The following is a 17098-nucleotide window of genomic DNA, read 5'->3' as shown; positions in this document are numbered from 1 at the left end:
GAAAACGTTTTAGGAATTGCCATGGTAACGGGTGCTGCAAAGTGATTTGATGCTGACCAGTCAGAAGTGTGCATCACTTGACCTGAACAGCCAATTGTGTCTCCACTCTGAGACCAAAGGGATTACAGACCATTTTCTTTCTATCTGAACCTTCATAGAGTTTCCTTCTATTCTTTTTGTGGAACTTCACACTTTCACAACAAACTGTTTGATGGTGTGTTGTCAATTCCCAACTCAGTTTTTAGATGTTTTTTAATGGATCATTTTCCTGGTATTTTTAACGTGTTTTAACCAGCTAACCTTAGTGTTTCTCCTAACCGGCTCTCTTAGATGGAAAACGCTTGCCAACACCAACTTTTTTACCTTAACTGTCAATCCCCTCATCTACATGCCAGTATATACAGTTGAAGTCAGAAGTTTACATACACCTTAGCCAAATACATTTGAACTAAGTTTCACAATTTCTGACATTTAATCCTAGTAAAAATTCCCTGTCTTAGGTCTGTTAGGATCACCACTTTATTGTAAGAATGTGAAATGTCAGAATAATAGTAGAGGTTTATTTATTTCATCACATTCCCAGTGGGTCAAAAGTTTACATACACTCACTTAGTATTTGGTAGCATTGCCTTTAAATTGTTTAACTTGGGTCAAACGTTTCGGGTATCCTTCCACAAGCTTCCCACAATAAGTTGGGTGAATTTTGGCCCATTCCTCCTGACAGCTGGTGTAACTGAGTTAGGTTTGTAGGCCTCCTTGCTCGTACATGCTTTTTCAGTTCTACCCACAATCTTTCTATAGAATTGAGGTCAGGTCTTTGATGGCCACTCCAATATCTTGACTTTGTTGTCCTTAAGCCATTTTGCCACAACTTTGGAAGTATGCTTGGGGTCTTTGTCCATTTGGAAGACCCATTTGCAACCAAGCTTTAACTTCCTGACTGATGTCTTGAGATGTTGCTTCAATATATCCACATAATTTTCCTACCTCATGATGCCATCTATTTTGTGAAGTGCACCAGTCCCTCCTGCAGTAAAGCACCACCACAACATGAATTTGCCACCCCCGTGCATCACGGTGGGATGGTGTCCTTCGGCTTGCAAGCCTCCCTCTTTTTCCTCCAAACATAACGATGGTCATTATGGCCAACAGTTCTATTTTTGTTTCATCAGACCAGAGTACATTTCTCCAAAAAGTACGATCTTTGTCCCCATGTGCAGTTGCAAACCGTTGTCTGGCTTTTTTATGGTGGTTTTGGAGCAGTGGCTTTTTCCTTGCTGAGCGGCCTTTCAGGTTATGTCGATATAGGACTCGTTTTACTGTGGATATAGATACTTTATCCACAGTACCTGTTTCCTCCAGCATCTTCACAAGGTCCTTTGCTGCTGTTCTGGGATTGATTTGCACTTTTCGCACCAAAGTACGTTCATCTCTAGGAGACAGAACGCATCTCCTTCCTGAGCGGTATGACTGCTGTGTGGTCCCATGGTGTTTATATTTGCGTACTATTGTTTGTACAGATGAACGTAGTACCTTCAGGCGTTTGGAAATTGCTCCCAAGGATGAACCAGACTTGTGGAGGTCTACAATTCTTTTTTCTGAGGTCTAGGCTGATTTTCTTTTGATTTTCCCATGATGTCAAGTAAAGAGGCACTGAGTTTGACAGTAGGTCTGGAAATACATCCACAGGTACACCTAAAATTGACTCAAATTATGTCAATTAGCCTATCAGAAGCTTCTAAAGCCATGACATCATTTTCAGGAAATTTCAAAGCTGTTTAAAGGCACAGTCAACTTAGTGTATGTAAACTTCTGACCCACTGGAATTATAAGTGAAATAATCTGTCTGTAAACAATTGCTGGGAAAATTACTTGTGTCATGCACAAAGTAGATGTCCTAACCGACTTGCCAAATCTATAGTTTGTTAACAAGAAATTTGTGGAGTGGTTGAAAAATGAGTTTTAATGACTCCAACCTAAGTGTATGTAAACTTCTGACTTCAACTGTATGAAGCAGTGTGAGGTCTGCCAGTATAAGTGAAGCAGTGTGAGGTTGTGACTCTGCTCTCTGCGGTGTGCAATGGTCTTTTGCCATAACAAAATGTGTTATTTAATGAAGTCCTTACTGTAATTCTCTCAGACCAGTATACAGGCAGCCATATCAGAACAGAACCAAACCACCTCAGTCTCTACCAGAGAAAAACATGCATATTTATGGGACTTATGCATGTGTGATGCTTGGAAGATATTGAATTTATGTATGCAAAAAGGCCCTATGCCTGTAGGTCAATTTATGAGAAGCCATAACCCTTACTGTAACCCCAACCTAAAACCTAGCCTTAACCACATTCCTAACCTATAAACAACCCTGCCGCCTCAGATAGGACAGATTAATATCACCTCCTTTGCCAAATAACTACTAACCTTGTGGAGATTGAGCAAATAAGGATCCTCACTATAAACTAGCCCTAAGGCTGTGCTTTTCTGTTGTGAAGCTATAAGGAAAACATGAAATGCGTGAAGGGAAATCACATCTGGACTCTGATAGAATTGAATTGTTGGATGGCAGAGGAGTTTGTCAATAACCTGTAACGTTGCTCCATAAGAATCAGCCATGTTAACGTGGTGCCTTAAACCCCTAAACCCAAACCTGAGGAGTGTGGGAACAGCCATCCCCTCCCCTGTCCACTCTCTACCCTCCTCCCTACTGCCCTGGTCTCCCTGGGCACAAACCTCAACTTCAACAGAGCACTACAACAGTATTTGGTTTATAAAGTAATTTGATGAAGTACTAGAATACATAGTGTAAGTATTCTAGATTTCTACCAGTCCTTTACTTGTCTAATGTCTGCTGTCCTATGTACAGTATGTTTCCTCTCCCAGTGAACAGGTGGGGGTAAAACAGCCATTCCCATGACATGGCCAGTGAATAGCCTGGTTGGTGTCGGTCTGTTTCTGCTTTGCCAACATATCACCTTGCCAAGACTTTGGGAAGGGCAATGATGTGGCATGATTGAAGGCATAACCAGTCCGGTACCCAGGCTACTGTGTGAGAACCCACACAGGGCGTTCACAAAGATGACACAAAGCCTGTCACAATATGGTTTGTTACTTATTCTTATGATGTAATGTGACTTAACACATTTTCTTTGTATGATTCATGTTTTAGAACAGGTTTGTATAGTTATTTTGATTTTAATGACAGTTGCCTTAAAGATGGAATCCGCAGTTGGGGGAATCCGCGCTCCTGGCCACACCACCACTGTTGTTATTATTGTTCTGGCCGAGCTGAGAAAAAAATGCAGTACATAGTGGTCTTCTATCGTGCGTACAATGATGTCCGAGGGGGAAAAAACTGTTTGCATGAACTTCTTTGTTCTAATATTTGAAACAGACGTGGTTGTTTCACAATTAAGGATTCCAGCTTTAAGTATGGAATATCGTCTCCCACATTTGCAAGTCCTGTGAATCAGGAACATGAATGAGGTTTTAATGTACCAAGAATCCTGTTTAGAGTGATTCTGCTAAGCTCGATTTTTGCACAACTAAGACATTTTCAGTACACAATCAAAGCTCCCTTTCCCTCTTTGTATCTGACAAGTAAATAAGACAATCAAATAACAAAAGTGTGTATGTACTTAAGCTGAATTCCTCCACCCCCCCCCCCCCCCCCCCCCCACTGAATTGTAATGCGTTTTTGTAATATGGCCAGATGCTAGGCTCAATGCTGTTCTGTAGTCTGTTTAACGCTGATGTCTTGTTTGATTTCATTTTTTCCGTGGGTTTTCTTTACTCACTGTTGAAGTGGTGATGACATTGACTATTTGCAAATCAAAGCCTTACAGAGGGAAACTTAAACTTAAATCCGTCTTTGTTAAGTATTTTGATATTGTTAAAGGCCCAGTGCAGTCAGACTTGATTTTCATGTGTTTTTATTTATCCATCCATCCATCCACACAGAGGTTGGACTAATAATGAAATTGTGAAAATGATAATGCCCTTTTAGTTTAAGAGCTGTTTGAAAAGACTGCCTGAAATTTCAGCCTGTTTTGGTGGGATGGAGTTTTGGCCTTCTATGGTGACACCATGCAGTAAATTAGTTAATAGACCAATAAGAAACAATTCCAAACCTCTGCCAATAACTCCTTTTCAGTTTTCCCCTCCCCACTCAGACCACTCACTTACAGTCCTAGCGAAATTATTGCTTGAGATATTGCTCTTTGATAAGAAGCTATTTTTGTTGCTTTTTTATAAATTTTATTAAACAATCAGTAAGGTAATTGTTGCCCATAAAATATTTGATGTTGACAAACTGATGCATTGGACTTTAATATTTGTGTGTGTCAACATTGGCACTTAGAACAATAGATTACCTGTAGTATTGGATTTGTCCTTTGTTTTAAATGACTTTTTTCCCCGTGTTTGAAAAATCTATATTAACCCTAATTATAGCTGTAAATGAATTCTGTACATTTCTTTTCCCAAATCAACAGTAAAGCTATGCACAAAATACTTTAATATTGCAAATCTAAAGATTACATTTAAAATGTTTAATTCTAAGGAAGTGCGTCTTTAAAGGGGCAATCAGCAGTTGCTACATCCATTTGACTTATGAATATGTACCTATTGATTCTTGAAGAATATAACTTAATGGTTCATGAGCTTAGTTCAACTCTCCTGGCCAACAGAACCCAGAATAAGCTTGTTTTACTCGTGTTTGGAAACAAAGTAAATGTAAACAAACACTATATAGCCTCAAAACATGGTTAAAACTATAGTTTTGATATAGTTCTCGCATCCATCTGAATTTGAGTGCTTACATTTCTCCAGCCCCATCCTTCAGCTTTTTACCGAAACAAGGGCGAGTCACCGCTTTATCATTTCAACTGCTGATTGCTTCATTTAAAATCCTAATGCCTCTTAAAGTGGCAGTCCCTTTAGTTAAGCCCTATTACAAATGTGTATTTTCTAAAGAGTTAGATTTGTTAACTTGATACAGTAGTCGGAGTTCTATAATATGACCATAGTTGTGATAAAGACAACCTCTGAATAGGCAGCCATATTGTAGATGAAGGTAGGTGTGAACATTCTGATTCAGGTTTCATTCATTAGACCCTATTCAACCCAGCATTACACCTAGTGCATATTTCTGTAAAAAAAAAAAAAAAAAAACATTTTAAATTGTTTTTATTTGAATCACAATTCAATTATAAAACCAGTACTTTTGCAGTTGAAATGACAAACTTTGCTTCTACCGTTCTTTTCTTTTGTTCACTTCTGTAAATTTATTTGTTCAATGCTTTTCAAATGTTTACAAGCTACTTGTCTTGGAGTGGCATGTTTGAGGTGAAATAGGAAATGTTTAACAGAAGACTATTAAAAAAAACTTGCTCTCATCTCCGTTTGTCTGTTCCTTAGCCTCTGAAGACTAGATTTGGAAGTATGTCCCCACAAGACTTGTTTTCCTAATTCAGTGAGTTTTACAGGTAACCAACCACCACACCTTGCTCACATAGCAACACCATCTGTCCTCATGTGACCACTCCACCAGAGTCACATGGGTCACTGTCTACATGAAAGCTCTATAAAACATGGAGCAGTTAAGGATCCAGCAGGATACCAGCTGCTGTTGAGTTTAAATAAACAGCATGCCAATGGAGGAAGCTTTGGTCTCCACCTGTTCATGGCTTTACACTGTATCATGGGTCAGAGAGCATTTAAAAAGATACATGAACAAGCCAAGTTAACATCTACTCTTCGTACTCCTGGTTTATGAATGCTACAGTCATGGTCAGACAGGTAGTGCATAAAACATACAATACTGTCTCCACTCATACTGTTAAGAATGATAAAGTGGAAGATGTATATAAGGCCAGCTGAATCAATCAGTTTGTTTGATCTGGAGGGGTACTGGGTAGGATGGGATAGTCTTTGGGTTTAACTTGATTGTCTGGGTGTTGAGAGCGGGATGAAAGGAGCAGAGGGACTGATGTCTAACATTGGACTGTCTTTCCTCCAGCCATTTTAAACATTTGGGTCATTTCTGTTTTTCCTTCACTTTGTCATTTGTTTAAACAGTCCTCTCTTTCCATTGATTCATCCTCACGGCCTCTCTCCATTACTCACTTGAAGGCTTCTCTGTCATGGCGATTTCCTTACTAGTGGCTGTGGAGGGAAATAAATCCGATTTGAGATTTAGTTGACTAAAATAGTTTCATCACAACCTGTTGGTGTATGTGTGAGTGTGTACCTGCTAGGGAGCTCCTGTGTAGATGCTGGATATAGAGTAGGCCCAGGAATACTGTGAATCCGATGCAGGATGATATCATACCAACCAACATGAAACTATAACTGCCTTTACTGTGGATCAACTGAAGAGAGAAAGACACATTACACCTAGACAACACAGGCTAGCCTATTCACAGAGCAGTAACCCCCCCTGAGTTCCTTACCTGTCCCGTGAGAAGCTGCAGCACCATCTCTCCTGTACCAGCACTGGTCACCAGGACCGTAGTGGCACACCCTAAGATAGAGAGAGGACACTTTAACATTTAAAATACAAGCATTCTTACTGTGTGTGTGTGTGCGCGCACATACCTTTATAGTTGACCATGTCTTCTGTGAGGGCCACCATGCAGGGGAACACACTGCTGATGAAAAGGCCTAACACACATGTCCCCATGAAGAGGAACACAGGGCTGGAGTACAGGATCAACAGCAGACACTGCACCGCCATCATCCCCACCTGAAACACAGAGAGGGAGGGAGCGCAGGACAGTGGAAGTAAATGATTTATTTTCACATGGTCATATCATGTCCATGCCTTTTTCCCTAAATAATGTGAGGAGATCAATATATCTACCACCTGTAATCTATACACTTGTTAAGCATCTATATGCTTGTTATGCATTTCGCATGACACAAAATAACATTGATGCAGATATGTATGACTATTTGAATTCAAATTGCGTTTCGCGCTCTTCACATGTGCATGGATGCATTGTGTGTGTGTATACTGTGCGTGTGCAATAAAGCCATCCACCGGACTTTTAAAAACACCCATCAAATATTTCATCATCTCTCAAATAACATCTGTTTTAAAAGCAGTTTCACTTCAATACGCACACACTACTAATACAGTATGCAAAAACACAAGAGTGTGTGTCCGTACCAGGCTGACCGAGATTAGTCGTTGTTGTGTGTATCTGTATGACAGATATATAGACGCCAGTCTGCCCACGGTGACGGATGCCCAGAACACACTGGTCAGACAGCCTGCCGTCTTGTGAGGCAGAGAGAGGGGAGGAGACACTGCGTAGGTGTAAATGAATCCTGTGTAAGAACCCTGTGTAAGAGAACAAATCGATATGTTAGAAGGCTGATGGTGATAGTTAGCACTAACAGTCGTGTGTGTGTTGGGGGGGGGGGGGGGGGGCAAGGTTCAGTCTCACTATTATGCCGTCAGTGATGAAGAGCACGGCTCCGCCCAGAATGTAGAGGAGGAAATAGGAGGCAGGGCGATCCTTCACATCAGCATAGTTACAGCAGCCAAACAAACCCCCGTGACCTGGATGGACAACACAGGAAGGTTTAGTTTAGGGGTCTTCAACCCCAGGCCTGGAGAGCTGCAGGTTGTGCAGGCTTTTATTCCAGCCCAGCACTAGCCATGTTTTAGTTGGTGAGACATTTGGAGATGGGGCTGTATGGGATTCTACCCTGGCAGCCATTGTATATATTTGAGGGGGTCTTTCCTTGGGTTGCGTGAATGTGTTGGGGGGGCTTAACACTGGATTTGTGGAGGTGTGAGGGGAGCATTGTGAGACTTACCCTGAGTTGGGTAAGGGGTGGTCTTACCCTGGATATTGTGGTCCTGTTGGTTCTTCTGTGAGTTTTTCTCCTTGTCCAGTAGACGTGGGCTGTGGTTCGAGCAGGGAAACAGCCTCTCACGGTACATCAACACATACACTGCTACTGGTACAGGCAGCTAGAGAGAGAACACGCATTCAGTTGTAAAAAATAAAACGTCTCTCTCTGTGACTCCCTTGTTACGGTCTATGCAAAAGAGCCATCGCTCTCTGATCGAGGAAGCCTGTCCTGCAGAACAATCTCCCTTTTGTTTTGCTATTCAAATGTACCAGTCGCTACTGCTAATCTGCAGCTACAGTATCAACCTACAGCTACAGTATCAACCTACAGCTACAGTATCAACCTACAGCTACAACACCAACCTACAGCTACAGTATCAACCTACAGCTACAACACCAACCTACAGCTACAGTATCAACCTACAGCTACAGTATCAACCTACAGCTACAACACCAACCTACAGCTACAACACCAACCTACACCTACAACACCAACCTACAGCTACAACACCAACCTACACCTACAGTATCAACCTACAGCTACAACACCAACCTACAGCTACAGTATCAACCTACAGCTACAGTATCAACCTACAGCTACAGTATCAACCTACAGCTACAGTATCAACCTACAGCTACAACACCAACCTACAGCTACAACACCAACCTACAGCTACAGTATCAACCTACAGCTACAACACCAACCTACAGCTACAGTATCAACCTACAGCTACAGTATCAACCTACAGCTACAACACCACAATCCAACTGCTAACAAAGTGTTCATACACTTACATTGATAAGAGCCATGATCCAGAATGCGTAGGACACATTGGTGGTGATGATGCCCTCTGTGTGGAGGTGGTAGTGGTGGGATACGTTGTGCAGAGGGGTTGTCCCTTTACCTGCCAGGGAGCTGCGGAGGTGATGGAGGTCAGTGGAGGAGTTGGCTGTCATGTTCCCCCCCAGAACACAACTCCCCTCCGACAGGAATGGGTCTGCTACCAGGGGACTGACCAACGCTCCCAGCCCTATGAAGAAATGCAGGACCTGGGTAGAAGACAGGGAGGAATGGGAGAGAAAGAAAGGAAAATGGAGGGGGGTATGGTGGGAGATGGAGAAGGAGAGAAAATTACCGCCTGTTCTTTGAATCATCTTTGCATAATTTGTGATCAAAATACCCCTGACCCCCATTACTTTCTCCTCCCCTCCATCCCTTCCTCCTCCTTTACTCCTGCCTCTCCCTGACCTGTAGGAAAATGGCTGAGTCTTTCTGGTAGAGCTTCACCAGCTGCAGGTTGGCGATGGTGTCAATCACCCCCATTGCCGTGCCAGATATCGCCATGGCAACAGCCAGCATCAGCACATGGTGGCAAAGTGGGATGATGGCAAACACCACGGAGATGACAAGACTGGAGACGAAGAGAGCTGAGAGGGAGCAGCGGAGCCTGGAAAGGGGTGGGGGGAGAGAGGATATTAGAGCACTCTTGTGGGTAATAGTGGCTTTTGGGAAAGAACTGTTTTCATTTAACTACAATTTATAGCTCCCTCTGTTTGATTTAATTGAGCACCCTTACTGACCCTCTCTCTCCACTTCCAGTCTCATCTGGTCTGCCATCCAGGAAGCGACGGGACCCAGCCCTCTTTTGCTCCCTCTCTGGCCTTAGCCCGGTGCTAGAGGCAACTCCATGGAGGGGTAGATGAGGGGCTGTTTTTCCAGCTCTGCTAACGTGGGCCGTATTGTAGCTGGAATGTCACCTTGACCCAATACCTAGGTAAGAGCTATTTATTTACCTGGTTTATCACAGTTTATCAGACCCCCTGATGCACCTAGTGTACAGCGGAGACGCCTTATCTACACCGCCGCCTTGCCAACTTTCCACTAACTCTCTGTGTAGTGGCCTCAGTAGTAATGTTCTGTTCAACAAGCTGCAATTAAAAACAGAATGTAAATCTCTATTTTTTCTAGGTCTCTCCCTCCCCCACATCTCTCGCGCTTTTCTCACCATATCTCCCCCTCCCCTTCTCTTATCTCTTCAGCTCTGATAGAGGTGTATGTGTATTTAAACACCAGTCATGTGGCAGTAGCTCAGGAAACGTATCGGAGCAGAACTATTGGACTGGAGACCTGTGAAGATCACGAGGACAGACAGATACATTTGGTTCAAACAAACGTAATTAGTATAGGAACAATATTTCCAGTTGTCAGAGGGAAATCATTTGTTATATTCTGGGGTGGTGAGAGAGCAAAATACTCAACTTTCCAATTCATGAGCATCACTGAGATTCACACTCAGCCAGGCTCAAGGCCTTGTTGGCATTGACATGTATACCGAACAAAAGTCATTGCATGGGCATCTCAGCCCTCGCAGCTAACGTCCATTTGGAGAGCATAAACTGGGGAGTTTGAGTCGTTCAGTCAGAGTTTCCTCTTGATTGCTAGCAATAGCATAAATGCTTTGTTTAACAGTTATCTGACAAAGGTATTGATGTGAGTTTCTGTGCCTCCCCACACATTTTTTTCACCATATCAATTGTGGCCGCCGGCCGGTAAAATAAGTGTTCTGCAATAGTGTGTGGTTTCATAGCGTAGCGAGCCTAGCCATTCACTGTGGGAATGATTCAAGTGTAATGGTCAAGTGCGGCTTTTACCCATAATCTAAGGGTGCTCTCTGGTTGAATTTAACGTTAAGGTTAACCACAGTACAATGATTGAGATACAAAGACGATATTCTAATATATATTTTGTTGTATTTTTTTCTGGATTTATATCAGGCAACGCCACATGGGGTCGCGACCCCTAGTTTGGGAACCGCTGCCTTAACCTTTTTTTAAACGGACTATCATATTTGTGGATTAAATCAGACTATTAATACACTTAACAAAAATATAAAATGCAACATGAATCAATTTCAAAGATTTACTGAGTTACAGTTCATATAAGGAAATCACTCAATTGAAATAAATTAATTAGACCCTAATCTATGGATTTCACATGACTAGGGTAACATATGCATGTGTTGGTCACAGATACCTTAATAAAAGGAAGGGGGTGGATCAGAAAATCAGTCAAAATCTGGTGTGACCATCATTTGCCTCATGCAGCGTGACACATCCTCCTTCGCATAGAGTTGATCAGGCTGCTGATTGTGGCCTGTTGATTGTTGTCCAACTTCTCTTCAATGGCTGGGCGAAGTTGCAAGATATTGGCAGGAACTGGAACACGCTGTCGTACATGTCGATCCAGAGCATCCTAAACATGCTCAATGTCAGGTGAGTGACTTCCTGGCGGCAAGTAAGGACCCTATGGTAGTAGAGAAGATCATGAGTGATCTGGATGAAAACAAAGACGGCGAAGTGGACTTCCAGGAGTTTGTCATCTTGGTTGCTGCGCTGACCGTGGCCTGTAACAAGTTCTTTGTAGAGAGCCTGAATGAATGAGTTCGGAAACAGTCTGTGACCTCGGCTTTCTACTCATTATTCCTGGTTAAAAAAAATTAAAAAAACATGTATGCTTTCATTTGATTGAAATAACTATAACATCGAAAAACTGGGACATTTTCAGCTTCCAGGAATTGTGAACAGATCCTTTCGACATGGGGCAGTGCATTATCATGCTGAAACATGAGGTGATGGCGGATTAATGGAATGACAATGGGCCTCAGGATCTCATCACGGTATCTCTGTGCATTCAAATTGCCATCAGTAAAATGCTATTGTGTTCCTTGTCCATAGCTTATGCCTTCCTGCCCATACCATAACCCCACCACCATGGGGCACTCTGTTCACAAGGTTGACATCAGCAAACCACTCGTCCACACAATGCCATACCATTGCCATCTGGCCGGTACAGTTGAAACCGGGATTCATCCGTGAAGAGCACACTTCTCCAGCGAGCCAGTGGCCATCAAAAGTGAGCATTTGTCCACTGAAGTAGATTACGACGCCGAACTGCAATCAGGTTAAGACCCCGGTGAGGATGGCGAGCATGCAGATGAGCTTCCGAGACAGTTTCTGACTGTTTGTGCAGACATTCTTCAGTTGTGCAAAGCCACAGTTTCATCAGCTGTTTGGGTGGCTGGTATCAGACGATCTAGCAAGGTGCTCACTAACAAGGATGTAAACAAATCTGTCCACAAAATTTGAGAAATAAGCTTTTTGTGCGTATGGACATTTTTTGGGATCCTATTTCTGTTCATGAAAACAACACTTTACATGTTGTGTTTATATTTTTGATCATTATATAATGAGCATTCCAGTAATGTCACAAGTTAACTGACACGTGAAAACTCAAGAAAATAGCAACTCTACAGAGCGCAATGACTACAAAAAATGGCTACATTACTTCCAGACACAAAGGGTCTGTTATAGCGCTGCCCATGCTGTCACAGAAGCTATAATGGCACAGATACAAAGATCAGCCCTCTACCTATCTCTATGTCCTGTTACAAGCATATCTGCCCTCATTGGCTAGAATGATCCCACCTGATCTCGCCTCCTCCCATCTTTGTGGACTCATTTCCATTGTTAGAGTGGTCACTGTCTTATCAATATTATAGGACCAGGGGTATTCAACTCTTTCCGTACGAGGTCCAGGGCCTGCTGGTTTTCTGTACTACCTGATAATTAATTGCACCCACCTGGTGTCCCAGGTCTAAATCAGTTCATGATTAGAGAGGAACAATGAAAAACGACGTCCAGAGCTGAGTTTGAGGCTAGTAGACCATCTTTGTCATAGAGCAGTTCTGGCGGTAAATGTCAGATCCGCTGGGCCACCTTTAGCCTATTGGGCTTGCATAAATTATTATTTGGCTAATAATGGGGGCCTCAACATGAAAGGGCCGGTGTGTAATAGATGCTGGGCCATTTCTGGTCCCAGTCTGTACCTGCATAAATCTAGCTGACAACTCAACTCCATGGTGAACAAGGTTTCTGATAAAGTCCAACGGAGTTGAGCTGAGACCAGGCTTTGTGGAATTCAGCTCCGACTACATCGATTTGCCCAAGGTCAATACTTCCAAAAATGTAAATTATGAAACGCATACCTTGTACCTATGTTTGTCCTCTATAGTTGTGTGCGTGCCTTTGTTTGCTGAAATATATACTTTTAAAATAAACATTAATCAAATACAACCAATGACTGTTTGCTCATTGTTGTTGCTCTAAGATGGCAACAAGGATACAGTCTGGTTGGATTTGATTAACGTTTTATTAGAAAGTATGGATTTCGGTAAACTAATCATAACACTACAGAGGACAAACATGGGTACAAGGTAAGCGTTTCATAATACAATTATTGTAAGTATTGACTTGGGGCGAATGTAGTCCAAGCTGAATTCTACAAAGCCTGGTCTCTGCTCAACTCCATTGGTGGAGTTCATCAGAAACTGGGTACAATGTGTTTTTCCCCCTAGCACTACACAGCTGATTCAAATAAGCAAAGCTGGATGATGAGTTGGTTATTTGAATCAGTTGTGTCGTGTTAGGGCAACAATCCAAACGTGCACCCAGGGAGGAGGGGGGACCGAGTTTGGGAAACCCTGGGCTAGCCTAACCCTTTTCCTAACCTTAACCCAATTTTCCGAACCTATGTAAATTATCCTAACCTGCTACGAGAAGTGAATTAACTGTATACCATCTAGTCAAAACCAGACAGCTTTCACTCACGTCTTCTTGAAGAGTCCTCCCAGGGCGCTCCCCAGCATGAGGAATAACTGTTGGGCGAAGAAGACCCAGGTGATCTCCTGCAGAGTGGACTGAGTCTGACACCTCAGGTCCAGGATGGTCGGCCCCAGGAACGCGATACACAGCCCGAAACTGAAGAACACGCTCCAGTAAGTCAGTGTGTGCTCCCAGTGGCCCTTGAACAGAGCCCAGACACGATCATCTACTAACATCATCTCGTTGTTGCTAGTGGGTTGCGTGATGAACGCTGGAGCAGGTTATGGTTTCATTGGGAGGAAGGTTTTAAGATATCTTTACGCGCGCCGACAACACAACCCTTGACGTCTTTTGAAGTGGACTGGCAAAGTTGGGATGCCTGCATATGGCTAGCATATATGGTTAAGGAGAGTTGATAAACTTGTATTTGCCTTCCAGTCACGTCACGCTGATAGACTTCGAACTAGCAGTGCCCTCCCCTGGAAACTGGTGTCCATCAGTTAACTGTGCTGCTGTGTAGGAGACTAGGGCATCTTCCACGGCGGTGTGAAGTGTCATGATTACACGTTATTTTTCGTGTAATGCATTTGTATGGATGACTACATTTTCTGGATCTCTATTAAATATATCTATAGACCTGTCAATTTGGTCTCTGTTGTGGTGTAGCGCCACCTGTAGGTTCTCATGATATCATACAAAGGGTCATGAGTGACAAAATAAGGATGATTAGATAGTCAAAGTGGTATTAAAGACAGATTGGGAATTGTGGCAAGGCCTATTGAACACTTAAAATGTTCTCTTTCAGTTTCTTTTCAAGCATAATGGAAGACACTCAGACTGTATTGTATACTGTATTAGTACTGAATGAGAGCTAGTCAATGTACTACAGTGATAATGTATTCATTTATTTGTTATTTCTTATTTGATCACTTTTGGCTTCTTGGCGGTCACAATACATTCAGTTTCTGGTTTTAATGATAGCGCAGTAAACAAATCACATAAAATATTGAATATCACATTTCATACAAAATCTAAATATACGTGTGTCTTATAAAACATTTAGACATCATCTACAGTCATTTAATAGAGTCCTCTCTTGTTTCATCTGGCATAAAATTCACTGAGAAAGAACATGAAAACATCTGTTAAAATACATATTTCTTTTCATTACAGTACTTAAAATATCTTAATTTACCACAACAAAACACATACAATAATACTTCTGCCTCATGGGTTGCTAAAATAGAGAGGGGAAGTTTTAAAGTGTAACACACATATCGCCTTCTCTCCCAGTGGATCCCAACGATTTTACATGGCTTCACCTTCTTTCCTTCATGACCACTGACAGTGTCCACCATATAGCTTTCACCTCTTCAATTCTTTCAGTTTGGGGGTGAGAAAGCAAAGGACACATGGAAAGGTAGCTCTGTAAGAGTATTGGCTTCTTCTCCAGTGTGGGGTAAAGATAACTGCATCTCATTAGTCTAAAATGGCTTCTTTTCCTTGTCTCCTTTACTTCATCAGATGTGAAAGTGCTGGGCAGATCGCTTTTAGCAGATTCACGGTAGGCATGAACAGAAGGAAAGGAGGAATGGAAAAGGACAAGTGGAAATGGTGAGAAGAGAAGAGGTCAGTGAAACATGAAGAGTGATTGGTTGGCTTGGATGTCTGCATGGGGCTGAGGGGAGGGTACTGGGTAGGAGAATGGGAGAGAGTTCCTGGTCAGTCCCCAGAATCAGCAGTGGGAATCCAGTGTGTTACTAACATGACAGTAGAATGCTAATATTCATGTTGCACGTTTTGTCACTATTGTTTTGGACATTCATTTTATGGCTGATGCCCGACTGCGCATCAAAGAGATTGGACATTAACCTTCTTATGAAGGTATAAAAAGGTCAGCCATTTTGGCGAGGGAGTTGATAAGCCAGTGCTGTGATAGTGTGTAAAACAATGAATTTGAAGATTATCTGCACAGTATGTTTATCTAACTAGATAACCATTTTAAGTGGAATGATTCCAATATTTTGTCAAATTAACAGCCAATATGCCAACATTCCATACAAACAATGCAGTCAATCAACAGCCATACCCTGACAAGTTGCAAATGCAACAAGTACTGATTTTGTATCATATAATAACACTCATAGCTTTTGAAGGAATCAATAATTTAGACATTTATGGTCTGTTTATATAATATATTCATTCTATAGGCTATTTATAGAGAATTGGTAAAAAAAAAATCCCTATAAACGGTATAATTATATGACAATGTTTTACCAATTTCTGATATACCACGTCTTATTTTGTTGCATAAGTAAAATCAAGATTATGCCGCTACTGCCATTCATTCCAATTAGACTGTTTTGGATTTCTCCCTGACCAAAATAGCTGCCATTATCATCCCATTCTGCAACTTTGAGGGTTTATGACATAGTTCCTTTAGTAATTTAATAGGATCTGTATGGAGTGAGGGACCTAAGCTCCAAACCTTTTGAGGTGTAGTGCAAGTTCATTCTCAGAAACCCTGTCTGTGTCCATTCTCTGTTGTGGGGAGCGTGAGGGGATCAGATATGTGTTTGTTCATTTAACTTGAACCTTTATTTAACCAGGAAAGACCTTTGAGGTTGACCAGAGGGGTATACTACGAAGCAAGCTAGATCTATCTGCTCAGCTAGCCAGCTTCAGTTAGCTTCCCATTCCAGCTCGGGCTTCAACCGTACTACAGCGGTGGATATTGCTCGTCCGCCTGCCGCTAACCCTAGCAGGGTTGTAACTGTGCGTGGATGTGACTAGTCAAACCCCCAACTCGTCATTGAGACAATGCTGAAACATCAATTCATGGGCAAGTCAGTGCCACATTTTCATTTGTGCCAAAATCAAAATTCAGCGGGATATTATTTCAAATCGACTTTCAGAAGTGACATTTTGATTTATTTCTTTGGTGTGGTTATCAATGCATGAGCACATTTTCTCCCCACTCCATCAATAAAATACTTGTATAAAGTCATACAACATTTTTACTGTGTGTGATGTTTCAAATGCATATCTCATTAACAAAATGTGATAGGTATTTTAACATTAGGATTTTTTGCACACATTTTATTAATAAAATATTTAATCAGTTGTCTTCCTCAAATGAAGTGGATGATGCAATCATATGAGAGAGAGAGAGGGAATCTGATTTCATTGGTCCTTAACTCGTGGCTCAGACACTTAAATGTCTTTTAGTTAGACTGGCCCAGAGCAGGTTAGATCTGAAGGGTTAGTTGACATAGAAATGTACCTGGCTAAAAGGTGACCCACTTTAGTGGTACCAGTTATCCCAAGTTGAACTCAGAGGTGACATCGCTAACTCCTCAAACTACATTCATAGTATAGGGCTCTGGATATGACCTCGAAGTTTGTATTTGTATGGGGGATTGGGGTGTTTTTGTCTTCAAATCCGATTCCTCCTTGATGCTTTCTCAGAATAGACTCTCCCTGTCTGTACCCCTCTGGCTGGTCATCCTTTAGAATATGCTCTGTCTTCTGTTCTTTCCCCGACCTGGGGTTGGTAAAGAGAACACGGACAT

At 42.0% G+C, this 17098-nt stretch overlaps 2 protein-coding genes and 1 long non-coding RNA gene across 6 annotated transcripts in view; 1 reads left to right on the top strand and 2 right to left on the bottom strand.

The window, feature by feature from the left end:
- Positions 1 to 5170: 5170 nt before the first annotated feature.
- On the bottom strand, positions 5171 to 13993 carry LOC115207756 (major facilitator superfamily domain-containing protein 4A). Its single transcript, XM_029775217.1, has 10 exons — positions 13533 to 13993; positions 9115 to 9313; positions 8661 to 8915; positions 7855 to 7984; positions 7452 to 7567; positions 7172 to 7345; positions 6598 to 6745; positions 6453 to 6523; positions 6251 to 6371; positions 5171 to 6165 (listed from the first exon to the last, which is right to left on the bottom strand). The coding sequence occupies exons 1-10, from the start codon at positions 13763 to 13765 to the stop codon at positions 6119 to 6121; spliced, it is 1494 nt and encodes a 497-aa protein (XP_029631077.1). The 5' UTR covers positions 13766 to 13993; the 3' UTR covers positions 5171 to 6118.
- On the top strand, positions 9475 to 15138 carry LOC115207758 (uncharacterized). Its single transcript, XR_003881047.1, has 3 exons — positions 9475 to 9640; positions 13545 to 13699; positions 15051 to 15138. It is a non-coding gene; the product is annotated as an uncharacterized LOC115207758 (long non-coding RNA).
- Positions 14411 to 17098, bottom strand: part of LOC115207754 (cyclin-dependent kinase 18) — a 65817-nt gene continuing 63129 nt past the window's right edge. For 3 of the 4 annotated variants that reach the window (XM_029775215.1, XM_029775216.1, XM_029775212.1), the window contains one exon: positions 14411 to 17070. In XM_029775215.1, the coding sequence (XP_029631075.1) occupies positions 16875 to 17070 (196 nt within the window). In that variant the 3' untranslated portion in view covers positions 14411 to 16874. The remainder of the gene's footprint in view (positions 17071 to 17098) is intronic. The other variant, XM_029775214.1, reaches the window with a different exon arrangement.

Source organism: Salmo trutta, chromosome 14 (assembly GCF_901001165.1).
Source record: "Salmo trutta chromosome 14, fSalTru1.1, whole genome shotgun sequence".
NCBI lineage: Eukaryota > Metazoa > Chordata > Actinopteri > Salmoniformes > Salmonidae > Salmo > Salmo trutta.
This window is presented reverse-complemented; position numbering and strand designations above follow the sequence as displayed.